Raw genomic sequence first — 27995 nt, forward strand, 5'->3', positions numbered from 1 at the left:
TAATCTTTATTCTTCCATAATCAGTATTTATTGTGTGACCCTGACAGCTTGCTACTGCTGTGATAAATTATCTGACTCAAGTCAGATTAAAAATGCAACCCTGAATTCTAATTATCTTGGCAGATCCGCTTAGTAATGGCGTTTCTTGTCAATTCTGGAATCACAGCATGGGTGTCAATTGCAACAAATGCCCCGGCCCCTCTCTGAAGCAGGCTCCCCAGAACGCTTTCGTATCTGCCATATGTAAATCTCAGATGCTCTGTACCCTTGGTGACCTTTTATTAGCAAACTGACAAAATGATAAAGCTAGTCATGGCAAAACTCCCACTACTGCACAATTATATGCTACAGTTCCAGTCCGTGAGAGATCAACAAGACATTGTTAATTGTGATGCATTTCATTGACTTCCCCTGCTAACAGACCCTACAGGTCACCCAAACCAATAGGGTTAGGCTTTTATTTCACATCAGAAGGGGATGGAAATATAATTTTGACCCACAGGAGAGTTTCCAGCCTTTGTTTTTCCTTTTCAGTAAGATGCCTATCATTTGTTTTTAAAAAGACTCATGAAATTATTTATCGCTATTTCTAACACACAGACACATACAGGCACACATAGACACACATGTGTATATATTATATATATGTATGTATTTTTAAAAAAAGGTTTAAAAAAGCATGATCTGCTTCAATAACTTACAAAACTGAGATACACCTCACAAAAGAGCATCAGTCTGATTGAAACTACAGAGAACTCCCTCCCATTGCCTCACCATGCTGCAAACCTTCATCAGAACTTAAACCCTTCAGGTAACAACTGGATTCACATTCCAGGACATCCAGCTTTGGAAACTTACTGAGGCACTCAAAAAGAATATTGGTAGATTCCAAAAGCATGAAAAAATGTAACATTTTCATTCACAAAAAATTATCCAATGGAGTCAGGATTCCACAAAACACTTCTGCCTGTACATGCAGGTGATTGTATAAAAATACAGTTCAATCTCAAGAATCTTCCTGCAAACTTTTGACATCTTGCTGTGTCTCCATTAAAATTTTATATACCTATTAGGCTAACAAGTAAGGTAGAGAGAGAAAGGAGTCGACAATTATTCAGCACGGTTCAGTCTTCCTGCTCCCTCAGAGCTGTCCAAGGACCCCTATATCAGAACAGCATTGAAAAATGTTTACAACACATCCTCATTTATTGCACTAGAGATTTAAAACTGGAAAAGTCTGCTCTGATTTTTGCAGTAGTCACTCCATTTCAGCTACCTTCTGGCTGGCTTGAGTTGATAAAAGCATCAGGCTCTGAAGGACACGTATCAGTCAAAACCCTGTCATTTATGGAACTCATGCATATTTACTTTGCAATGCCATTTATTTCTGAAAGCAGAATCTGGCCACTAAAATGACTTAGGATTTTCTCAACTGCACATGAGCTATTTGGAGAGTACATGCAGAGCTACAGTCTTGTTACCAAGGATATGGCATTTTGACCAGTATGAGAAGGAACCACACTGTGATGATGTGGGACATTCAGGGAAGATATTCTTATGTTACTGACAACTGTTCCTGTGTCATCAGCTTCTGCAAAAGAGATGCGTTCACCACGGAGAAGAGAAAAACAATAGGAAAAAAAAAAAATCAGTTAAATCAATTCTCATTATGCATTTCCTACTCTAAATGGAATAAAATTCATGTCTTCTTGAAGAAAGGGAAAGACTGATGAATTTATTGAACTGATTTCAAAGTGAATGAAAATAAAAAGGCAAAATATGATATCCCTTCTTACCCTAAACAGAAGTAAGTGAGAAAAAAGACTTACAGGGCAGGAAACCTATTAAACACCAAAAAAAAAAAAAACCCAAAATGTGCCCAATTAATACTTCAATCAAGATGTGGAATTCAGAAAAGATCTTAACATGAGAAAAGTCCTTTGCTACATTTTTTTCTGCAGCCATATTTGGAACAGTCACTGTGTCCAAGGTAATTCTCATATTTGCAACCATGTTCTCTGCCTTGGTTCTTCTTTCCTTGTTTAACTTTGAGTTCACAAACGATTTGTGCCACCAGAAACTCCAATATTGAACACCATAATGGACAGACAACCAACACTGACACTCATGAAGCAAACATAAATTACTGCCCAGTCCTGCACATTATTTTAAAGTAAAGTTCCTTGCTTGGTTCAAGGATTCCAAATGCTGTGAAAAAAGTCCATCTTATTATATATGAAAAACTTGTGAAGATTGTATCAGTTTATAAATCAAGAAGATGGAACAAATTCAAATGTCTATATCGAGTTGCATAACATTCTTCCAATAACATATCCTCTGAAACAATCCCACAGCAGAGAGGAATATTTGGTTCAGACACGATGTCTCTCTGAAGTGAAGCAAGAAGTTTGCAATTCCAGATGCAACTGGGATGAAATAACTCAAAAAATATTGGAAAAAAAGTATGAGAAGCTTTGAAAGAATATATTTCAGCATGGCATTATTTCTTCTTTCTTAAGTGGGCTCAGTGTAACGACCTGACCTGATCTTTGTGCCAACAGTTTGTCAAATTAGTACAGTAAATACTGTAATCAAGTTTTTCACAAGTTGCACATGGCCTGATTTTCTTTCAGGCTGCACTTTAACCCTTAGCCATCATCCTTTAAGAGTACTCATTGGTTCCTCACAAAGTAAATGTTCTTGATTGCTCTTTAATGGTTGTCTAATTGCTTCCTTTGCTGAACTACAAGCTCATTTCTGCAGCTTGAGAGGCCAAATACCACCTGGGAGATTCGCACCTGACTTTCACCTGGAACATCTCTTTGTTCTTTGGAAGCTGATTTAGTTACTGTGGTAATATTACAAAACTTCAATTTGCTCCAGAATATCTGACCCAAGAATATTAGATACTAAAAACCATTCAGTATGAAAGAAATATCAAAATCATATAACTAGTCATTGAAATTATTTGAGTTGGGAAGTTTGGCACCGCAGATCTGATTAAACATACTATCCTGTTTTCATTTCTCTTGTACTGATATTCACATTTCAAAGAAATAATGAAAATGCTTTTGATTTATATCCACACATAGTGAAGAGAAAAATTTGTGCAGCAAACTAGTTGCATCAATTAAAATATTTCTACCGTCAGGCCACACTCAAATAAGGTTTCAATTTGTATTCCCTTAAATATGAGATTACTGAAACCATGTCTGGCATCAAGAATTGAAGATCTGTCCAGAAAATACCATGCTGTTCTCCTGGCTGCTTGATTTATTTTTGATAAACAATATACTGTATGCATCCAACATGGTTTGTATTCCACAAAATGCATCTCGGGAAACAAAATCTACAGTGTCAGCTCTGCAGGATGAGTTCTTCATTTAGACTTCAGCCCCATTAGCACAGCTCCACTGGCTCTCCAACACAGCATCTGTGCTCTTACACAAGAAGCAGAGAAGGGGGGAGGGATTCCTCAGCTGCAGAAGTGAAAGCCAAAAGAGCCAGAACTGAAAGAAGGCAGTCCTTTCTGGTTTACTGCTTCCTTTCCCCTCAGTAGCACAGCACATATATAAAAGTTTGCCTTTGACCCAACTCCTCCCATGCTGCTGTAAGACCACACACCCTCGCCTGAAGCTTGTGGATAGAATCCCACTTCTGCCAAGGGATGGGGTGGCTACATACCAAAGTGAAAAAAAAAAAGTTTTATAGCAAAATGCTGCATTTGTTAAGCTCACATGCCTGGGAGAACATATGGCTCTTAATCCTTCATGTTTTTTTAAACTATTAGTGATATAGTTATTAAAATACTTAGTGGTTGCATCTGTAATTGAGATGAATTCCACTGAAAGCATAAACTGACCCGGTTATGTGAGCTGTTCCTATTGCAAACTCTCAGAGGCACTACCCAAAGAACAGCCTTCATGCAAACTTGTGTTGATCAGCAACTGAGTATTTGGTGACTGCAACTCCAAATTCTGGTGTTTAGCAGTCAGACACACATTACTGACAACTACACATCTACACCTGTCTGTAGCTCCTTTTTTTCATTTTGTTTTGGGCTTTTTTTTTTTTAAGTACAGCACTGCTACTACAGGTCATTGTGGCGACTGAGGGCTTAGGAAATGCTACGTCCTAGAAAAGAACTGGTAACGGGAAGAAAGCACCATAGCCCAGAGCAAGCAACACATCAGAACAGCAAAGGGTTAATCATACAGCCTGTGTTGCATTTAGTATGATGGCAGGCAGCAGGCTGAGTGAATCCATTAAAGCCATCTACACAGCACTCGTGAGGACTGATCTGGAAGAGTATGAACCCTTCTGCAACCCCAGCAAAGAGGCAAAGCCATAGATGGGCAGCAGGCAAGCACGGCTGAGGCTGTACCATGCAAGATGTGAAGAAGCTGAGCAAGCTGGCAGATTTTGTGTAGCTAAAAGGTTAAACCAGGCTCTTCCCAGAGATGTGTACACATCAAAAGAGCAAAAGTCAATGGATAAAAGTATTTTAGCACAAAAAAAAAAAAATCCCAGTTTTATACAGACAAAAAAGGTTTCACAGGAACACCTTGGCACTTGAAAAGGCTGCCTAAAGAGACAAGATCCTTAATCAACCTCATCTAACTTTGAGGTTAACCCTACTTAGGGCCAGGGGCTGAATGACAAAACCTCTTGGGATCCTTTCCAACCTAAATTATGCAGTGTCTACAAGAAGGCAGATATCCATCCTTCCCTAGAGAAAAAAGACCTTGTCTTTCCATCTACCTCCCAATAACATTTATTTATTCAATACTGGATCTCATCTTAAAACCAACATATTAGAACTCAAGTGCCTAAGATACAGATTGATGATAAAAGAATAGTCCTAGAAAAAAAACTACTTAAAAACTTCCACTATATTCTTCAATGTGTCAAGAGCCCTAGCTTCCTGCTAATGTTTGTGCAATAGGATTATCCAGGCTCTAGCAATTACTCTATCAAAACAGAGCTCCTCTTTGATGTTAAGTACTTTAAGATCCCCATATGGAAGGCAAAAAAAGCTCAGCCCACTCTGTTAATGTAAAATGCTACCTAGTGAGAGACTAGTGCACATTATTTTCTTAGCACTGTACTCTTCCTCTGCGGTTTCATTATGTGACATTTTCATTTATTCCAATATAAAGCTAGTTTCAGAGTACTCGGAGTTGTAACACACAGACACATTAATCACCAGACTAATACATGTCCTGTGTAGTAGCTTTATTATCTTTTCAAAGCAGAGCTGTAAAAACAAAAAAACTGTGATCTTTTATGCTATCCTTTAATAAAGTTATTTTAAAATGCTATAAAAATGGTTTCAGTTTTTTTTCTCCAAGCTGCAGCTTAATGCAACTAACTCTTGTACATCCAAAACAGTAAAGTCTGAATAAGTAGTTTTAAAAGTCCCTGTAGACTTGTAATCTAGCAAGAGCGAAGAACTCTAACCACTAGAGACAGAAATGGGAAGGAATCCTGAGTTTCAAGTTACAAAATATGCCTGTTCTTTTGTCATTCTGACCGGGCACTGCCTTGCAAAGTACTCTCACTTCTGTGATAAATTTTAAATGTCTATTCCTGTATGCCAATAGTTACATATTTAGAGCAAGGGTGGGCTGCATTTTTTGCCATTCTTCTTCAGGCTCAGTATCAGCCTACTTCCTTAAATTAGTGAGTATTTTACACTCATCAAGATTGTGTACATAGGGTTAGTAGACCTGTGTCCTCTTTCATCCAAGTCATGAAATGGACCAAGCAACTTGTCCTCTGCCAAGACAAACACTAGGGCCTTGAATGCCACAGCACCCTGCCCTTCATGGAGGAAATGTGCTTCGAACAATACAGGCTGACACCATTCCCTTCACTCCCTGCTCGTCCTTCTGCAGATGAGCGAGGACACATCCACATTTTTCTGGCTTTCAAAAATACCACTTATCAAAGACAGACCTGAAACTTCAACTCAGATAGGAATAAAGCCAAAATATTATAAAAATCTGTGTCTGTAATAAGAACAAATTGATGGCAGGTTTCAACACTGTCTAGTCATTATATGCCACTGTCTCCTTTGTGGTCTCTTTGAGTAGTGGCAATGCACACGAACTGAAGAGAAAATAGTATCTTTCAGCTATGTGCAACTTTTACACCTACACCTCAGGCAAGCAAACACCTCTGGGCAGAAATCTCCAAGAACCATGTAATTCCCTGGGTGGGAAACACAGTTGCCATAATTACATGAACTGAAGTCAGGCTTGAAAAAAAAGTGTTCTTAAATAAATAAAGATGATTCACTGGCATAAACCCAGCACTGTTGCAAAAGATTTTTGCCAATCCAGCAGAAAAAACACTCCTCAGCTCTGTAAGAAACAACCACCCACCCACTCCATGTGTTGCAGGGTAGGGCTCTGGCCAGCACACTGGTGGGCTTTGTATGGCTACTAACCCAAAGCAGAAGATGCCTCTGCCATTTTCTCAATGTTCTCAATATTTCTCAGCTTTTTTACCCCAGTGTAACTCATAATTAGTATGGTGAATCACAGAATAACATCACAGAATAAAACTTGCACCTCATCAAGTATAATTTTAAATCAATGGATCTCTCTCTCAATATCCCTAGGCTCAAGAAGTTTCCTTAGGAAGATTCAATAGGGTACTAAAGGATTTTGTATTAAGTTTGGGTTTGGGCACAACCAGGGTCTTCATGGAAAACTGACAGAGGTAAAAAACAGTTCTATTCTTTCTCAGGGAAGACAAGGACATGCATTACTCTGAAGCAGTACAAGGCTCTTGGCCTGAATTAACCGCTTGGAAGTATTTTGAGACAGATGTGATCAGCATCCCAACCACAGCCTGTGACCAAAGCCATCTCAATGGTGGCCAAGTGGAGATGATTGCTGGTTTTTGGTAGTACTGCATTGCAAAAAGCAAGTGTTCCTCTGAAATCACCAAGGAGCCAAGGCTGTTAGGTGCTCTCTGGAAAGCAGTAGTTTCATGTTATTATCCTTCATGAGGCAGATTCCCCCATCCCATTTCTCTCTACTTCACGCTTTGTTTTTTTTTCCTTAACTTTTTTTTTTTTCTTAAGATCATAGCTATTCTGAACTTTTGTAAATGAAAACCATTTATCAAAACAAGGACAAAATTTAACTCATACTTTATTGAACCCTTTAATTGGCAGGAAAAAGATGAATTTGTTCACTTTTATTTTTACATCTGGTAAAAAGTATGGAATTCAGATACTCTATGCCAAGTTTTGACGAGAAATTATTTTTTTCACATCCAAGTAATAGATGACTAGGGAAATGGAGAGGCTTAAAATGCAAATGTGGGGATATTAATTATTGTTGTTATTGGGACATTTACAAGAATACTGTGGCACTATTTTAGAAGCAGTAATGTCTAATCTTTCAAAACTACTGTAACAAAAATAGAACTTAAATAAAATCAAGCATTAAAATCGGAATTCCCATAATGTTTTAGTTTGTTTTGTCTGAAAATTGATGTGAAGTCTGGAAATGCCTGGTGCTCATATTCAATATTTTATAACTTAATTTGTTCAACAAGAACAGCAGTATTTTAACAAGGTGAAACAATTTCACGATTAAAGCACTGCCTGCTTCATCTGTAGTAAAGAGCTCATGGAAAAATACCTAATCTTTATAAGGCAGAGACTCATAATTTAACTGCCGAGAACAAATGAAGAGTCTAATTCTTATTTTGCTGCTTTAGTGGCAGCATGTGGTGATAGCAAAGTATTAGCATAAGCCAGAACTTGCTCCCACTTTTCTTTGCAGGCATGTAACAAATATCTGATGGCTATGCAAATTTCACCCAAAGCAAAGTTGTCCCAGCTGGCAAGCCATACATTAAAAGGTAAATTACACAAAGCTGAGGCCATCTGGACTAAAAAATTCTCCTGTCAATAGTATTTTAAGCTTGCCAATTCCACACAATGAAGGACGATATATTACGTATGTATTTGAGCTGTGGGCTTTTTACCAAGCACTATTTAAAAAACCCCAGAAGCTAAAAGATAAGAATGGACTACAAACTAATGCTGATATTTTCTTAGAATGTAATTTTTAAAGCTTATATAGCACAATTTTAGTTGAATCATATACATACCATGCATTTAAGTTCACAAATGCCTATTTTCTGACAAATGGCAAGTCCAGGAGGCCAACAGATCCAACCTATTACATAAATGCCAAACAAAAAGAAGTTGAAATTTGAAAGAAGTCAAAGCTGCCAGCGCTGCATGTTTCCAGGAAGACTTTTACTGGAAAGCAGCCCTTAACAGAACACCTTGATAGTCTGGTTTTTTGTTTGGTTAAACCAGATTTTTTAAAGCAGAAGACATGGAATAAAATGAACAAAGGGCCAAAAAACTAACCAAACCTTTCTAAACTATAGAAGAGTCATCACTTATGTTAGTGAAAATTTCTGCATTTAATTCACATTAAATTGCCCGTCTTGTCCAGTCTTGAAAAACTAATCTCTATGTTATATATTATGGAATTTAAAGTAACATCTGTGTCTTTGAAATTAAATTAACATAGTTCTATTTGATTAGCTTATTAACTGTAATTCTCAATATGCTGTAGGAACAGACATAGAGAGATGCAACTAGAGACATGCAGCTGACACCACCACCTGTCTGATATAAAGGACTTTTTATCATAGACATGGAGGGATCTGTCAGCAGCCAGCCAAAGCATCAGACAGATTAGGAAATGACACAGGGGCAGAAAAATTACTTGCCTCAGATCGCAAAGCAGATAATTGATGGGATGGGGAACAGAACCTGTCCTTTTGGCTCACAGCTTCATACCTTTGCTAATGGCCTTCCCAAAAATCAAATGATGTAACTTTGAGTTACAGTATTTGGGGAAAAATACATGTACGTATTTTACATGCTACTGGGAATATTTATTATTCATTCTCTAATTTCCACAGAAAACATTTCCCATTTCATCCCCATATAGGATAAGAAGATCTATAAGTATATGTTCACACTTAGTCTCAAGGTTACAATGCATGAACAGAGGTAAAGAATGACTATGGCCTCCTTGTAGACTCCACTCTCAGTTTTTTTTCCTACCTGGTGAGATCCGATGTTCCTTTTCATAGCAATGAATCCTTGATATCCTGTCATCACCTTTTAACCTACATGACACCTCTTAAATCACAAAGCTTTGCAATACATCAAATATAAGCCTTTAGCTCTGTCACTATTGCTTCAGTGCACTGAGAAATATAAATGTTCTGAATTTACTCAGATAAAAATAAAACCACCACAGAAGCATAGTCTGAGCTGCATTGATTTAATCTTCACAGGGAACTGGGGGGTGGGGGGGAAAGAAAAAAAGACACAAATATGCAGTCAGGCAGCAGGAGATACAAGATTCTGGTGGCCCGTTCTTCTAGCTCTGAGCTGCTTTGGCTGAATTGCTCCTCAGGGATTACCTGGTTTTGTTCTCAAAGCTGCATCATAGGCATAATAATGAAATGCTACTTTCTGTGAACTGTTGCTCTTATGGAAAAGCCCTGCCAGTATGCTGTCTTTCTCTATGTACAGTTTTTAGGAAAGTAAATGCTAATGCAATTATCTAGCCAAGTCTTCAGCATCTGTCGCTTGAAAACTGGGGTTATAGTTCAGATACTGTGGACTGACTAATTGTTGAAATTTAGCAGAAAACTTCTGGCTACAAAGGAAACTGGCACACAAACCCAGCTTGAAGACCCACTGTTCAATAACATTCGTCCCTTCAGATATTGTTCTCTCTCATGGCTTCCTTGGATCCCCAGGCACAGAGACATTCCCCACAGATCCCACAGCTCCACAGACTTGGCTTGCCTTGCCTGCAATATGCAGTATCATCAGGAAGATGATACTGTATGTTGAAGAGGTACCAAAGACACATAACAGGAAGACTTAATTTGGGAAGTTTCTTTGATATGTGGCTGGTAGTTCTTATTCTAAGTTCTTTCTAAAACCTTTTCTACCTTACACTACTCTTTACAGCTCCCACTAATCCAAAGCCAGTATTACAGCAAGACACTTAATTTCTCATAGATATTTACTGAATTTCCCAAGGACAAACCAGTAGTTCTGTGAAGTGCTGTGAGAAATATTAGAGCGCCAAACACAAGGCCACAGGGAGTTTTCCACTAGATGATATGGACAGAAGACAAATTGCCTATGACCAGCAGAAGTAATGGAAACCTGCTTCCTCTAAAATCTTATGTGCTAAGGCTACTCCACAGCTGCACTGCCAGACAACATTTAGCACCTAAATCCCTTTCCTCAGTACCCAGAGCATTAATCTGGGTATTTCTTGCCCAGCCAACAACTTATTAGATGAAGATTAGATTAATTTATCTAACTTTTAAGACCCTCTACCCTACTGCTAAGCTTAGTAAAAAATGGCCAGCAGGTTCCACAATTCTGACTGGCAAGAAATATGTTGGAACTTCAGAAACCAGGCTTCCTACATATGATTGCTTTTTATTTACCATTAGATTTTTTTTTTTTGCCAAATATATTTCCACACTGCTAGTTAATCCAAAGTTCAGCACCTCCAAGTGCTAGCTGATTTATTTCAGCATTGTTGGCAGAGAAATAAAAAGGGATCAGTTTGTTAGTGGTATTACCTCCAAAGAACGATACCAATGATTCAAATGTGCATCCAACAAACTTCTTTTGTGACACAGTGCTCACAAGGGAGAGCTGCAAGCACCATCTCATCAAGTATCTTTTGAGGATTGGCAAACAAAGCTTTTAAGTGACCACCCCAGCAGCCAGATAACTTTATTTACCAGCACCAGTTCAAAGTAGAAAGCTTTCTTTTTACACTTACTCATCAGTATCCAGAAATAAGCCTCTAATAACCCTTCTCCAACTGTTGAAATGAGATACTGGGCCCCAACCATCACACTGAAGAACCTGTCCTGGACTCAGTTTGTGTGTTGTGTCCCTTAAATTCTCCTTTCTTGATATGTTTCAGTCATCCTGTAACTAAGCTGACCCAGGTTTTTATTTCCTTTAAATACTTCTATCCCACAATTAAACTTTTCCCCTTGTGTTTCCCTGACTGAAACACATCTTCCATGAAACTCCTATGTTTGTACACACAAGGTGAAGCATCCTCACTTTTGCTAATTGGCTCTTCCTTGTCTTCTCTTCCTGTCAACAAAAGACCCACCCTGCATGCAGTCTGATCCTTGGCACTTGTACTGTAGCTCAGTAATGACCAAGTGGGAGTTTGTCAAGTGTGATGGGAGATCCTGCCTACATCTGCCTTTCTCCTTTGTGCTTTTGGCAGCACAAAGTCTCTTGCTTTCTGTCTCATTCCTACATTTCTACTTGATGGCACTGTCCAACCACTTACCACATCTGACTTTTTTACATCACTTGATGTGGGCCTCAGTTCCTTTCACTGAAGTTAGAGCAAGCAACAACCAGCTTCTACTGAAGTCCAGTAGTGTGAAGTTACTGAAGGCTGAAACCATATGAAACCAATACATTTCTTGTGGTTCTTTCAATGCATAGTAAGTGAGCACAGATTGGCTGCAAATTCAACCCAGACTTAGAAACCTCAGCAAATGTTCCTGTGAACTTGATCCAGCCTTCAGGTTTGTTTCATCCAGTTTCAGGTTTCATCGTGAAAATTTTACTCTGCCCTACATGCTGCCCCAATAAACCATGCCTCAAATGAAATAAGGACATCAGCAAAAATGAAGAACTCGTCAGATAGCGATGTTTTAGTTTTATACCATATGTAAGAACATGCATTGACAAGCAGTATGTATACAATTACTGCTCTTGCAAATCAAAAATTGTTCATGGTAATGGACTTCCACTTGAGTACAATTTCTGCCAAGAAACTATTTTCAAGAAATGTGGATGGAATAGGTCTGTGCCATAGTTCTTCTCTTTCCCCATTACAATAATATACTAAGAAACTTAGCCTTTTCATCACAGCCTGTGCACAAAACCTCCAGCATGCTTTTTAGACATTCAGGATGTGAAATAATGAAGTCCAAACTTTACTGAAGCAGTATTTTCTGTCTGCATTTACCATCACTGAGGCAGAAATGGGAAAGAAAAAATAATAATGAGGAAACTGAACATCTTTTGTGGATCACATGAATACAAAACCAAAATACGTGTAATTGCCTAGTTTATTGAACATACCACAGCTTTTCCTATAAAGCTTATACTACTCGCAATGTTGCCTCACTTCTCAATCATATTAAACCAATAATTAAAATAAAATAAAAAAAAATAGCCTAGACTTACAATACCTTTAGGAGGGCATGTAGATTGCAATTTTATACTGCATTTCATGTAAGGCAGAAGTAAAAAAAAAATCTTAGTCAGAAATTAAAGCAAAATCCATGTTACATTAAATTTTAGGAATTATTTAATTCCTGCACAAAAATACTGTTAAAGAAAAAAAAATTCATAATTTTAAATCAGGTAGGAAGATAGTCAACTCTGATCACAAGAAACTAAGTCACTCCTAATTTATACACATGGGATTTGTAGAAATATTCAATTAGAAACTGTGACAGGTAGTTTCCTATAACAGATTTCGAGACAATGTAGTCAAGGGCTCTTACTGGACTGCACCTAAGTCTAAAGCAAAATCCCTGCTCACTGAAAGGGATGCAGGTTGGTTTCCAGCAGAGCAGTGGTGCTGTCTACAATCCCCAGCCTAGCTGGGCTGAGTTACACTGTTCTAACTGAGCCAGATGGGTGAAATCAAAACTACCAGCAACATTAAAACATATGATGCAAATGAACAATTATGTGCACAGGACCTTAGGTGCCAATAAGAACAAATGAGATTGCACTCTATGGAGTGTGAAAGAAATATTGGAAGTTCTTTACCTGTTGATTGTATGTTTCTTTTACTATCATGAAGAAGAGTACATTAATTTTATATAACCACACTACAGGTTTCTACAAACCTTTTTGCAGCTTTCTGCATTAAATGGCAAAAAACATCAGCAATAACAAAGGACAACCTCTAAGAGCATTATTACTAAGAACTGTGCAAGAGAAATCAGTAGAAAAAAAATATAAAAAAAAAGGTCAATATACTTTACATGGGAAAATTATTTGGAACAGGAAATCTAAGTACTCCCCTGCGTGTTCTTGAAAGCCCCCGCAAAATGTCATTTTTCACTATATTTAGCAGATTATGAGAATTACATTTAGCAAGAGGTATTTTCCTAATTATTTTAAATGGTAACATGCTTGATTTTCTTTTTATTAAAGAGCTGCTACATAGTGCTGGGTGCAAATTCAGGGCATTTCTACAGTCTCAACATTGGAAACACATAGTATTTCTGTAGTTGGTCAGTTCCCAAAGATCACATTAAAAGCATAAGCTGAAAGTTTTTGTGTTGGAAATATTGAAACCAGGCTTTTATAGCCCTTCTCCATGGTAAACAGTCAGTCTCAGCCCTGGTAATCCTCTACATGGAGGACAGAAACTGTTCAGCTACCTCTTGCAAACAGCATTGCCTGACTAACCTAGTTTAAATTGCTTCACAACTTTTCCTAAATACTGACCTTTTAGAAATGGCAGGTGAGCAAATGAAATAAGAAACAGTGGAGAGACAAGCCACACATAAATGCCTCGACCCACCTTGAACAGTGATTTTTTATTATTTCACATTGGAAGCTACTGCAGGGAAGGAAACCGCTTTCAACAAATACTTAAGTTTTGCTGAATTTACTTTACATTTGGTGTAGCATCAGTGGAACTAACTACCACAAATTGTTGCCACCACCACAGAAGCTATGGGTGAGCTGGATGTTAAGAAGAATGGTCCTGATATCCACACTATAACAGCAAGTAATAAATCCAGCCTATTCCCAGCTCAAAAATTCTTGGGAAAGGTTTGTTCAAGGCACATGGCCAATCCCCAGCACTGATGGCGGCAGATATGAAATGTTACTTATATGCAACTTCGGAACAAGTCACCTTTTTTGCACTTCCATCCAGAATCCACAACCCACATCCCTCTCTGTTACAGTGTCTTGCTTATACATTACAAAAGCTACTCTAATTAGAAATTACCAGATATGAAACACTCATGCAAGGCAAACCCACAGCAATTCCTCAGAAAATCAAGGACAAATGAGCAGTGACTACTCTTGCAGCCCATCTACACCTGTAGATGGAATTACTGCTGTAATCATTTCCATCTCTGCCTGTATCCTCATATACCACTTGGGAAAATACTTGTGCCTGATTTAAAGAAAACAACAAAACTCCACAAACAAACCCCCAACACTGACAATGAAAGAAAACCTTTCTCAGTTCTCTGAAAAATTGGAACAAGAAATCTAGTGTCTGCAAAATTGTATTGCTTCGGGGAAACCAAGATTCAGAAAGTACTAAATCAGCCTGACTAATTGTACTGTAACTGAGCCAAATTAATTAAATAAAGCCTCCCTTTAATAGTGTTTGCTTGCTGAGCCAAGCAAGCCTTTTGAGTGTGTCAGGTCACCATAATCCAACATAAGTTACTTAAACAATGTGTAACATACACAACTATTGTTTAAGTCCCTTGAATTAGACTTTAGACTTCCAGAGGTCAAAAGTAGGCAACTGTCCACCCCTATTCACAAACACATTCAACAGCTGTACATCAGAAAAAAACCCTATGTATTTGCACCAGTTTCAGGAGTTTACTTCTACTTTGTCATGCAAGTTCTTGCTTTTACAGCCTTGTAAAGAGTCTTCACTCTTTGAGTTCTGGACAAGACATTTTAGAAAAATCCAAGGGCAAGATCAAAGCAATCGCTTCTCTGTTTTTACATTAATAACAAAAATCCAGTAAGCCAAATGGTTTTGCCTATTGTCTCTACACTGTCAAAAATCATTTTCTGATTACATGATAAAATACTATCTTGGCAAAATTAGGTAGATTAAACAAAAATCACAGATGATGTGCCAGGGCTTCCACCTCTCATCACTTTACAAGTTTACGAGAACAGCCCCAAAGGAAAACCAAAAGTCAAAGGAACCTTTTCTTCTTTACTCCGTTTTCATCAAATTAAAAGTTCCTTTACTATATAATACCCGCTTACAGTCAGGGCAGTCCAGCTTCACTAATTCCTTATCACAACATATATCCTCACTGCTCTCTTTCATGCTTATGCTTCATATCCACCAGTTGCTTTCAGATGGCTTCAGTTTTGACCTTCATTTTGTTCTAGCACGAAGCCTAGTCAGGATTCCATTGCACAACACAGGTTTCTTTCATCTCTCTACTGAAGGTGCTTAAAGACTACTACAACCTCTGCTATTCCAGTCACAGACCTAGGAGAACCATCTTTCACAAGCATTTTACCGGTGGACTTCAAAATTCCCTTGCTGGCCTGCTAAATGCACCCTTGGCCTCAATAATAGAAGAAACCAACTCTGTCAAGCTTTCCACCTGGTCTCCATTTCTCGGGACGCTTGAGTATTGCGGAGGAAGTGGTGGGATAAGGAACGTATCTTTGCAGGATATAAAATTTTCTCTCTGGCTGAGGATCAAATTGAGAGGTCAACTCAACCGTAAATGTATTTAATAAAAATTAAGGCTGAGAGTAACACTTTGGAGTAGGTTTCATGTAGCGGAAGATGACATCAATGTTCTTTCCTCACGAGCCAAGTTCTCTAAGCACTAAGAATATTCTCTCATCTGCACTTAATCTCTAGTCTAGGCTACAAGCTGTCCTAAAGCATGACTTGGACAGCCTTGGCATGTAACCTCCAAATTGTGGCCCTACTTTTGAATGTCTACAACAATGTACAAACCTTGTGCTGCGTCTCTGCTATGTAGCCTTTATGTTTCTAGGCCCCAACTCTCACTGAATACTAGCAAGACTTTGCAAATGACATACAAATGATGTGGAAATGTTATATGCAAAACTGAGAATGAAGGAGAAGAGAGGAAAACATCAAGCATCTTTAGACACCTTAGGAATTATGGGTATGGTTTGTTGCATTTTAATAAATTAGTGGGATATTCACTACTGGAATGAATCTGAGAATACACAATGTGCTTACATAACCAAAGCTAACACAGGAAAGAAAAGTAATTTAATAATTTGTATTTTGAACTACCAAATTTATTTGAAATCTAATTTTAAGGCTTTTTGTAGATCAATCCTATCAGTGCTTTTTTGCAACAAATCTAAGTAGGCAGCTTTACAATGAAATATTGTTACTTTTTAAAAATCAAATTAGACAAAGAAGCACAACTACTTTTGTACACAAGGTCAATGACAAGCAAGTTTCAGGTTTATAAAAAAATCAGGCCCCAGTCAATGAAAATTACCAGAAGCTGGTCTGGGCTGCCTTGGGATTCCACGGATGGCAAATTTCCCAATCTGCAAGTCATCACATGTAGCTAAGATTGTCATGACAAGCTTTTAGCAAAACACTGGATGGAAGGAACCTTACCTAAAAAGTTATCTACTCAGTCTGTAATTTTCTCATGTGCATGTAATCTTTTGTTGCTGTTGTTGATGGTGATTTAAAGAAAATAAACGTGCCAGGATAGGAGGTAATTAGCTGTATATGTCAGCCATTTTTCTAAATGGAAGAAGAGGAGACAGGAAGAACAGCCATTCCTTTCAGCCATTTCAACTCAGAGCATACTAATGAAAAGAAAATTAATCACAGTTGTAAAATTTTTGCTCATCCTTCACTTGTAAATCAAAGCATGATCGTTTCTCCAAGTTCTTACTTCTGCAGAGGATCTGAAACTGGGCACATTAATGTGTTTTCCAAATAGCTTTGCAAATATGTTAAGTAACTGCAATATAAAGAATGAACACATGTTGTTATCAGAGTCTAGTAAGAATTAGGACCTTGTAGTAGTACATCACAGAGAAACAGATACTGAGAACCTTATTAGCCCACACAGCTGACAGCAAAATATCTGAATACAGTTTTTTTGCGCAGCCAACACACAGTTGTTCTGAGAACATTACTACTGCTTAGGATCAAATTTAAACATCACAGAAATGAAATGCCCTCCTTTTTAAAGCAAGAGACAATAAAGTATTTATCCCTCCCTTTCGCTAAATACAGTGACTTGTGCAAGAGACCTATGCAGAAAGCTGGGAATTGAAACAGAACTGGCCAAGACAAAAAACCAGTGCCAGGAAGATGTTTTTTTCATCAATTTTGGCACGCCACGTTGACAAAGGATGAGACAAGAATCCTGAAAATCTTAAGGACTTATACTGACAGCTCTAGTGCTTGGTAACAGAATTACACAGAGGTGTGCACACATTCACTTGCAAGAAATGATGCTGACTTGGCAATGCTTCTTTCACTTGAAATTTATGGGGTGGAAATGGAAAGGAAAAATCCTGAGTCTTGCACAGAAGAATTACCATAAGAAAGCGAATTCCCTCTCAATTAAAAAAAAAAGTCAACCCCACAACTAAGACACATTCTTTCAGTGTCCTACGTTTAAATTCACAACGTAATTTGATTTCAAGGCATGGCATTAAGGCTTTTCCCTAAAATGCCAATCTGCTTTTTGATCTTTACTGCTGACATGAAATAGAAGAGCTGTACATCATATAAATCTTCATCTTTGCTTAGCTTGACACTGGTAAAGAGAGAAAGAGAAAACAAAGTAATCTGCATAAATCCTTCCAAACCAAAAGGCATTCCCCTTACCCTAACTATCATTCATTTCTGCACATCTTGTTTGAATTATCATCTGAAGTTTGTCTTATTCCATCTCCAGAACAAGTCAAATAGCAGAGCATAAAGATATGGCTACATGAATAAAACCATATGATCTACTTGGTCACTGTTAACTTAAAAATAGGCTTACACAGAAAAATATTATCTGGCAATTGACATGTTACTTTGATCCTTTTCTTTCTGTATCCTGTCACATGCATTCAATTCAGCAGCTACTGGAAGCATTGGCGTGCACCTTCAACTTGATGAGAAGCAACAATTCAAAGGAATCACTGCACTTTTACAAAGCTGGAATATTCAATTCAAATGAGACAGTATCATGTTATGGGAAGGAAAAGTTAAATTTTAAGACAAAGAGGAAGAACTTTGGTAGTAGGCACTATAAAGTGTAGCAAATCTCAACAGGTGATACACCAAGACTTCAACAGACTCACAGGCTTATATGTTCCCATCTACAATAGAATCCTGAAATGGAAAAGTCTCCCTTGTTTCTACCCTTCTGTTTCTATATCATGGCATAAGATTTAAGACAGTGTATGCTATACCAAAAAAAGTTAGGATGGCTCTTAGTTACACCTTTTTTAAAGAAATGTTGCTTTTTATTCATTCAAAAATCAAATATTGAGATAAAAAAAATCAATTTTAAGGGTTTTATATAGTTATTGGTAACATGTCTCAACCTGTTATGCACCATCAATGATACAACTTCTAAGTGGAAATATAGTGCCTGAATTAATTAGAAAGACTTGAAGCTTGATCTACTGATTGTCATATGAATGATGCAAGGAATAGTTATTTTAGAGAAAGATGCTCACCGTTTCAGAATTGTTTCACTCTCCAGATGCCTTCTGCAAAAGTATTTATTATGATGGCAAGCAAGGAGAAACAAACACACTTCTCTCCAGGCTCACGACTTTTGTTCCAAACTGTGCCCCAGCAGCCATTACAGTGATGGTACACAGGCATCAAAAGGTGAGGAGAAATGTCAGGAAGAGAAGCTACATCCTACCCCAAGATAATCAACAGTCTTAGGATTAAAACACTCTTAAGGGAATCAAAGGGGACAAAACTGAATTGTTCTCACAAATTACTCAAACAAAGTAACGCTTGTGCTCTTAGTAAAAAGGAAGCAACAAGATTTTTACTGCTGCTGAGAAAATGTTTGATAGAGGACTTAGATGGCACATCCAGCCATGGGCTATACCTCCAATAGGCTACAGTCTTTCACTGGCTTCTTGTGCAACTACTGCTCATAGGAAAATCTCTCAGGGCTGAACCACAGGAAAAGTGCAACATGTTTTAGTATCACATGGTTTGGATGCTCTGCTAAGAAACTGATGCCTAAATATTTTTAGCTTTTTCATATATTTGTCATTTTATAGCTTTTTAATATATAGTTGTATAGTTTTTAACACTTTCTCAGCCTTTCTCACTCTTTAGAACAATAGCTAACCCTAACACATTCTTTAAATTCTGTTTAGTCTTATTCTCAAGAAGAGAATTTCTAACATGGACATTCTGTTTTATACCAGCACCTGAGAGACATAACGAGATATAGGGTAAGGAACTCTCTGGAGCAACTCCAAGGGGCAGACCCAAAGCCTTATTGGTTGTACCTGCTACATATACAAATTTATTAACCTTATAAAAATCATAGAAATCTTCTGCCACGTGTGCATATTCCTGCATTTTGTGCACCTGAAAGCTTTCATTAAAGAATAGTTATTTATATTACCACTTCAATATTATTTGGGAAAGTTTTTCTTCTGATTCCAGGTAACAAAACCTCACAGATGTAGTCAAAGTGCATTGCCTCAAATCCAAAACCATACTTCTGTTACTGCACTAGTAACATAGTGCATACTAAACATAATACTACCTAAAAATTTGCCACTTTTCAAAATAACTTTGAAATAATCATTAAATCCTATGGTGTTGGCTGGTTTGTTTTACTCTTGGAAAAAACAGCTAATAGCAGTAGAACCAGAAATAGTGACCTGGACAAAACATAGGGAAAGTTTGCAGTGGCCAGAATTTTACATGCAATTTATTTCTTTCACAAATGTATAGCTCACAGAAATTATTGCTTTTACTTCTCATGGTATTAAAAAAAGGAGGTAAAGTAAGAAAATTTTGCCTTGAGAAGTCAATGACAGGTGAAATAAAAGGTTAGTGTGGGGAGATGAGATGCCTGAAGCCTATAGGAATTTACAATGGTGACAGTGAGGCAAATCTTGCTAGTTAAAAATAAAGTCTGGAAAAAGAAGTGAAAATGTTAGATTGGTTCAGAGATGTGCAAGAATAATATTGGGCTCTTTGTCTAAGAATAACATCCAATTCTGATCACAGGTTTAATTTGTGCTCCCAGTTGTGCATGAGAATGAAATTTATACACATTCAACAGAATCCCCAGAGGCAACACCGAAAACGTTCTCACCAGTCTGCTCTAACTACTTGCAGGATTGATGCTTAAAACATATTTTATTATATAAACCTTCTATGACCTCAATTATGAATAGAAAAACACTATTAAAAAGAACCTGGGGTTAACATAATTAAAGTATTCTGCTAAATTTTAAAAGACTTTAAGATTACAAGTCTTTCTTTTCAACAATTTCCTATTATAGCGGTTATGCAATCTGAAGTAGAAACAGTATATCATTATGACTGCTTAGTTTCAGTTGTAGGTGCATACTAGTTCTCTTTTTTCCCCATCTAGATGAAACTTTTTTAAAAAAAAGCAATTACTGTACTTAAGAAAAATGTATTTCATGGAGACTGTAATAAACACCAAATTAATTGTTCTTTTTATGGTATATGTTTCCAATAATACATGTTACTGTGGCACTTCCCACCCTTCATAATCAAGGTGAAAGGAATTTATTCCAATAATTTATGCTTTTTTCCTATTTCTGATACTTACAATCTAAAAGTTGAAATACCTCCATTAAAACTTAACTGTAAAGAATTTTTCATTCACTAAGTTGGGAATAAAGGCTTTTTTATTATAAATATTTTTTTAATATTACCTTTTCAGACAAAGGAATTATTTGTATGCCTATGTTGTCTTCTCACTTGTGTTACTAATATCAGTATGTTTGTTTTGCTGTTTTTTAAAAAGCCCAAACATTCCCACAACAGCTGCTCTCCTCATTAACAGGTAACCAGAAGTTTCTGCAGGAAAGAAACTTTCAAACATGAGAATACTGAGAAATCTCTCTCCATTAGACTACAGCCTTGGCTGTATGCTGCAATGCCAGGTAACAGAGCACCTTGAGAGCCACCACCTCTAAAGACCCAGTCTAGCACAATCAGAGGCACAAACAATGCTATGTAGATGAATATCAAGCAAAATTAATAGTCATGTTTATTAACTTAAAGCTATAAAACCTGCATTTAAGTAGCAGTACAAGCAATATTAATCACTGTGGCTAACTACTGCATTTCAATGCAATACAAAATATAAAGGTGTCTTGACCCATCTACAAAGGAAATGCCTCTAGAAAGTACTGGAGGATGTTGGCCCAAGAGCTCATTTGCAACTATTCCTGAGAGATCACAGCCAGTATTCCATTCTTGTAGTAGCACCATTGAGCTCCTTGCAGACAAACCTCTCCTGTATTTATAGGACGGAAACAGATTAACTGCATCTGCTCTGGCTGTAGTGTGTCTTTTATTGATTCCAATTCTGACTTCTAAGAAACCAAAGCAGAAGAAAGCAGGGAATAGCCATCAATACTGGGGACTGCACTAAGGTTACACTAAACTTAGTCTGAGAAAGGGATTTGTGGCAATTCAGTGTCTGATGGAAGTGTTTGATGTAGCAGTAACAAACCATTATGACCCATAATTTATATTTTGTCCACCCATTTTAAAAGGAATGTTATCTGTCTACATGAGGATCACACACTATGGAAGCAGCATCTGTGTGTAGTTACTGAAAGCTGTAATAGCAGTAAATCTCCAGCGGAGAAAGGGTTGGAGCCTTACAGATTTAGACATCCACAATCTGAGGGCTGTCTCAGAACTTCAGAGCTCAAACAGTATTGCCAAAATAATATGCCTGAGAAAATAACTAGGGATAGAAGGGAAATGGAAACAAGAGTATGTTTCAAGTTGTAAACAGAGACTCCAGTACCCTTTCGTCTCTACTATCTGTTTTACTGATACTTTATCTTCCCAGCTATCAAGCCAGACAACCCAGATTTATGTTTTGTTTTAGCTCATAATAGCCACTACAGAACAGGGCAATGGGCAGAGCATAAAGCACACCCATTTAATCTTTCTACCACAACATATATTTAGTGTACATCTTATCGTACAATTTTGGCAGTCCCCGAGAATCAGCTGTCCCTATTTTCCCAGGCTCCACGAGACCGTATGGCCCACACAGAACACATGAATATACAAACTTGCAGAGGAAGATTGTTTTAAGGTCTGTAACTCACAGCAGGAACTGAGCTAAGTTCAGTTCCACTTGGAAGCCATAAAACCATGGGTTTAAAAAAAGTGCAGCAGTATCTGGTGTTTGATATCTAACAGTATGCAACATGTTTATGACATGTATTAGGCTACAAAATCTGAGTTCATAGCCTGGGACAACAAAGCAGAACTCAGCTCTGGCATATGTAGTGGGAAATAGAAAGGCATGTCTCGTACTGTAATGGATATTGCTGCTCCCTCAAGAGCTTGAGTTGCATAGAGCAGGTGGTTCAATGAAAGATACTAGCACTTTGGAAAAAATTAAAATACAACTAAATAGCAGCTGGTTCAAGCACAAGTTAATTCAGATTCAGTTTTACTATACAAACAACACAGTTCAGTTCTCCAGAATTACTTTCCAGAAATGACAGGGTAAGAAAGTTTGGACAAATTATGTGGCAACTAAAACTGTCTCAGTCACACAGAAAGCTGTTTAAAACGTACCAAAATAATGAAATCTAGATGAGGTATCACTTTCAAACTTTAAAAGTAGTCTGATTTCAAACTGTATGATCAAGTCTCACTGTCTTAAAACAAGTCCCATGGTCAAGTATGTGGTCTTAAAACAGCCTTTCCCTAATTTAAAAAAAACCGAAAACCTTTCCCCTCTCTCACATGAAGTAAAATAACCTCAGAAGCAAAAAGAGAAAACACCCACGTATATGATGGAAAGAGGGAAACATACCAACATGCACAACAGCATACCAAGCCTACATATTGGAAAAAAAAGTTTTATACATTAAATGAGATCAGCAGAACTAAGTGTTAAAAAGGGTCATGGCTAATTTCAAAATATGCTTTAGGAGTCGGACTGTCTCCAGGAAGAACAAGAGTTACTTGCCAAGTTGGAAATCATGTCAATACTGCCTATTCTTAATCATAGGCTCATGTAGTGGAGAAAATGTATCATTTCTCCAAGTGAACACTACTTCTTACTTCCACACCTTGAAGTATTCTTCCCCCACACACCCACTGACACTTTTTTGCTACCGCAAATATTATAAAAAGTCAAACAGTGGATTCTGTGTTTTTAAAAGTTGGTTGGTTTTTGCTTTTGTCTCACTTTTCCCCACTTTTAAAACAAAGTAGAATTATAAAGAAAAGTGTTGCGCGACTCACGAGACTTTGAATCAACTCTGTCTACGCCAAACTGAATCTTGGATTAATCTTCCAAGCTTAGAGGGTTAAGAGCTTGTATCTCATCCTCTAGACAGCAAAAATAAAAAAGCAAACTGGTCTTCTATGTTTAAATAGTAATAATCCATGCTGGAGTACCTTGGAAATTTCAGTACCACCATCAGTCAATAACTGAAAAGCTGGGGCTCTGTTACTTAGAAAAGTATATTAAAATTTATTTAATTTCTTAATTGCTTTCAAGTTTTAGGTTATATAGGGCTGGTAAGCAACATTTTAAAATATATATATTGTGGTTGAAAAACTTCTGAAGTTCTGTAAAAAATTCGCTTATATATTGAACTATTATCAGAGCTTTTTTTCAATCATAAGTGAAATATTTCTCTACTCACCGGTGTGAAGTACAATCAAATAAAAAACTAAGACAAGAAAAATTATCTTGTTTGGCATGAGATTTAGCTAAAACATCAAAAGCTAAAACCTCATTCCTAAGTATTTGAGCAGTACAGCTGAAGGGCTGCATGTGCCCCATGCAAAAGTCATTAAAAATTTAGTTAAATTTTAATTCAACTGTTTTTCCAAAACAAGTGTTATGATAGTGTCATATCCCATGATGCAAAACTTAAGTGCATGTATAAGCATGCCATTTTGGTAGAATATATACTGTGCAAATCAAGATCAGTTATACCTGAAAAATAACCACACTTACCTGTTAATGTAACTTAGAGCAACATAGGTTGGCTGCTGAAGTTCTTGTTTTTCTAATACACGTGGGTCTGTATCTGGAATAAAGAAATACACAGAATTGAGCTTTGTGCATTTACACTGAAATTAGGGGACTGAATGGTGAAAAGTAACCTAAGTGGACACAAGAGATACGAAATAGCTCAACACAGTTTATCCACAGAGTACACTTAGCACAGCTCCATCCCTTGCTCATCCATTCATAAACACAGTATTGCATTACTTTATGCAAGAATTTGAAGCATCAACAGTGATGTAATTTCCAGCTGTCACACAAGCTTTCACAATCCCTCTCATAAATACTAGTTTTCACTACTTTCCATGATTAATAGCGTTAAATGGCTCAAGCTTGCTTCTTTTTTAATGTAGCTATTTTAACATTTTAAGATGTTCCAAGAGTGATTAGATCTCTTCTGCTGGGTCTTGAGACTTTTCTTCTGCATTTCTGAGTTTTGTTCTCTCCCTTCTCTACAGCTTATTTTCTGAAGCTCTGAATCAGAAAAGTCATACAAAAATGCTCTTGAGGCAAAATGCTTGTTGAGCAGAACACTGCCCACCAGAAGCCCCAAAGCAAACACATCCAAATTCCCTCAAGTGCTAACTTTCCCACTCAAATGAAAAAAGATGTTTTCAATCACCATTTCCATTGTCCTTTGCAGTTAAGTTGTGCTTTTATCTAACAAAGGAGTTTTGGTTTGAATTTTTCAAACCAAAGCCAAGGGAGTACGTTCATAGTTTAGACAGTTTTCTTATACCAAAACCCAGAGTTATATTGAAGTTTCAAATACAACTTTGCCCTGCATAGTTGATAGGCACCTTTAAGAGCTGAGCATAAATAGTCTTCAAAAATTCCCAATGGAAGGTGTGCATCCTGCCTGTACAGATTACTATAGTCATTAACAACACATTTTATGCATTACTTGAAAAGCAATTCTGTGCTTTAACTATCAAGAATAAAAACTGCCTTTACCAAATGGGTCCCCACAGCACTGCTGCTATTCATCTTTTATTTCACAGAACCATCTACATTGTGTTTGGTGAGGCGGGGAACGTGTGGGGCACCCCAAACAAACCCTATATTTTGGACTGTTCTTACTTCCTCCTACAGCTTTTAAGCATTGTTAATGTTTAAAAACTCATTATCTTGATAAGCTCATTAGTTTGACGTGATCAGTCGCTTTTGGTGTTTTTTGTGGGGTTTAAAACATGATACAATTGTTTTGAAATCTGTCTCTGCTGCTGTGCCTTGAAGAAGATTTTTAACTGAACTGAATGGGGACGGTGCTTGAGGGTTGGGTATTTGTCACACCACTGCTGAAGCAGATAATATCCTTATTCAAGGAGAAGGGAATCTCCTGACTGCCTCTCAAAGCTCAGACTGATCCTAATCTTTCTCCTTACACTTACTCCTGCACAGTTTAAGCTGCAGGATTTGTTAACATGCCTTTATCAATATATTCCTGAAGAGATAACTCCATGAAAGTTCAGTGAAGAGAGATAAAAGTAAAAGTCCCAAGCCAACCAGCAAACCCAAGCCTGTTGTTCTTAAGAAGAAAAGAGGCTGGTGCCTGGAGAAATTCTGCAGCAATTGCCAGCACATCACACTCCACATGAAGCTAACCAAAGACATCGGTGATCTCCCATGATGTCTAATTCACTTCTCTGAGGAAGTTAGGCTCACATAGCATACACAGATCTTATTCTTGCCTTTGTTTCTATAAAACTCACCATCATTTAGCAGGCCAAGCATACAACTACTGACATGGCCAGCCCTCTTAGACTTACACCTTGGTGGTGCATGGCCTGCCATGGAACTGTCTCGATACAGAATGTCTGCAGGGCATCAATCCCAGCCAGGAGAATCTCAGAACTGCTGCGATGCCTAGAGAGGCTACCTGGAACAGAGGCTGGACAGAGTTTAAGGAACAAAGTAGGTATTTATTGAAAGGCCTTTAAAGGATACACCTTGGGCAGTAAAAGAGCCCCACCATGGCTCTACCCAAGATGGACCCAAGATGGATGACTGGTCACAAGTTTTCACACTTTTGTAAGTTTTGGTCCATTTATATATTGGGGTTAATTGTACAATTACAGCTTCAGGTTACAAAGTCCCATCCTCCCAAATTGTTCTCCTCAATTGGCCGTTGTTTCTAAATTTTGGGCCTGAAGCTGCAATGGTGTCCTTGGTTCTCAGGTTGGAAAAGGATTTTTTTGTCCAACTAAACTGTGAAGAGAACTTGCTAACACTTTTTACGAAGTTCAGAGTCACACACTAAGGCAGTACAGAATCTGAAAAATGTGAAAGCTAAAACTTAAGGTATCAACTGCAACCCAAGTTCAGGCATCTGTGGTTAAATGACTATGTCTTTGCTAATCCAGTTCTTAAATGGGATTAACCTCCACCTATAAACAACAGTTTCTGTGACTGAAGGAGACAAAATTGCGTCTGGTTTACATCAGAGTGCTGCACATTATCTGTGGGAGAGGACAAGGAAAGGCTCTAATGGAGAGTCCACCACCCTTCCCACAGCTTGCCAGCGGCTCCCCATAACATCAGCTGAAGATGAAAATACAAGACAAAAACCAAAAGCCCCATAACTTTTGTAGGAGTGTGTTATCAAAGCAGAGAGTAATTTGCCTGCTGGCACCTGGAGAAAGCAGACTCCTGTTTCTCAGTAGGTGCTGCCTGTCACACGAGGAACACAATGCAGATTAGATCTATCTATCCCTTCCCCTTCCCCCTCCATGTATCAGACTTCACATGCTTTCAAAGTCAATTATGTTGTATATACCAATTCCACAAAATAATCCAAGCCATGGTAAAAATAAAAAAAAATCTTGTACGAATTTAGCATTTAGAATGCTTGACACATTTTTATTTCTCTTGCAACCAGGTGCTGGGTTGCCAGTCATGAGAATGCTGCATTCACCTCTGCACTGCAGCAGGAACTACACGTAACACTGCTGGGTCTTCCTCAGCTATAATATAAAAACAAATCCCACATAAACTTGTTCTGGGGCCATGGTAAGGCCCTCAGAGAAGAGCAGAAGAGAGGAGAAACTGGACATGCTGGCACAGGTGGCAGCAGCACTGGGGCCCCTGGCACAGTCCTTCGCCAGCTGAGGGGCATGAAGGGGCACGCTGGCAGCCCCTTGGCATCCACCTAAAACCTGCATGGCTGTGCTATCCAAGCACACACACATTTGGCCCACCGCTGCTAGCTTTTTTCTCACTGTCAAAAAATGTCACCAGTCCATTCCTTTCTGCTTCCATTCTCTCTTCCTCTGCCCAGCCTCAGACAGTGCCTTTCCTCTCTCCTGCCCCTTTCTAACTCCAATTCTTCCTATATCCTGCCCTCCATCGCTCTCTACTGCTTTCTGTTATGCTCCCCTCTCAAAATGTCCCAACATATGAACAAGTTCAAACTTTCATGGAGATGTTGATAACCACTTGTTCACTCTTGTACTACAGGACTGCACATGGATGCAATTCCTTCCCTGGTCTGCCGTCTTCCCTTCTGCCCCAGCCTGACCCCTCCACCCCCTTTATTGTATTTTACTTCCAGTTTAGGCAGTCTCTGCTTAAATTCCTGACGTTAGTTAGCACTTTTTTGAGCAGAATGAACATACATTGTTAACAACTACAAAAAGATCACAACCATCTCAAACTTGATAAAAAAATCCCCAGTAGTTAGTGTTGGTTTTTTTTGTCTTTCTTTTTAAAGGAATAGCATGTAGAGCTACAGTGAGATTAAGCAGCAGTATTCCCTGATGCTGAACCTTCAAGCCTGGACTTCCAGCACTCTGCTTTTCTCATGCATATTCATACACTAGCAATGTTTTTTAATACCACACATGCTGCCCAAAGCATGTCTTTGAACATGTACTGCC

At 38.0% G+C, this 27995-nt stretch overlaps 1 protein-coding gene across 3 annotated transcripts in view; it reads right to left on the reverse strand.

Annotated features, from left to right (window-relative positions):
• Positions 1-27995, reverse strand: part of JAZF1 (JAZF zinc finger 1) — a 186426-nt gene that overhangs the window by 60218 nt on the left and 98213 nt on the right. For all 3 annotated transcript variants that reach the window (XM_002195649.6, XM_072925665.1, XM_072925666.1), the window contains exon 2: positions 24070-24142. In XM_002195649.6, the coding sequence (XP_002195685.1) occupies positions 24070-24142 (73 nt within the window). The remainder of the gene's footprint in view (positions 1-24069; positions 24143-27995) is intronic.

This window comes from Taeniopygia guttata, chromosome 2 (assembly GCF_048771995.1).
Source record: "Taeniopygia guttata chromosome 2, bTaeGut7.mat, whole genome shotgun sequence".
NCBI lineage: Eukaryota > Metazoa > Chordata > Aves > Passeriformes > Estrildidae > Taeniopygia > Taeniopygia guttata.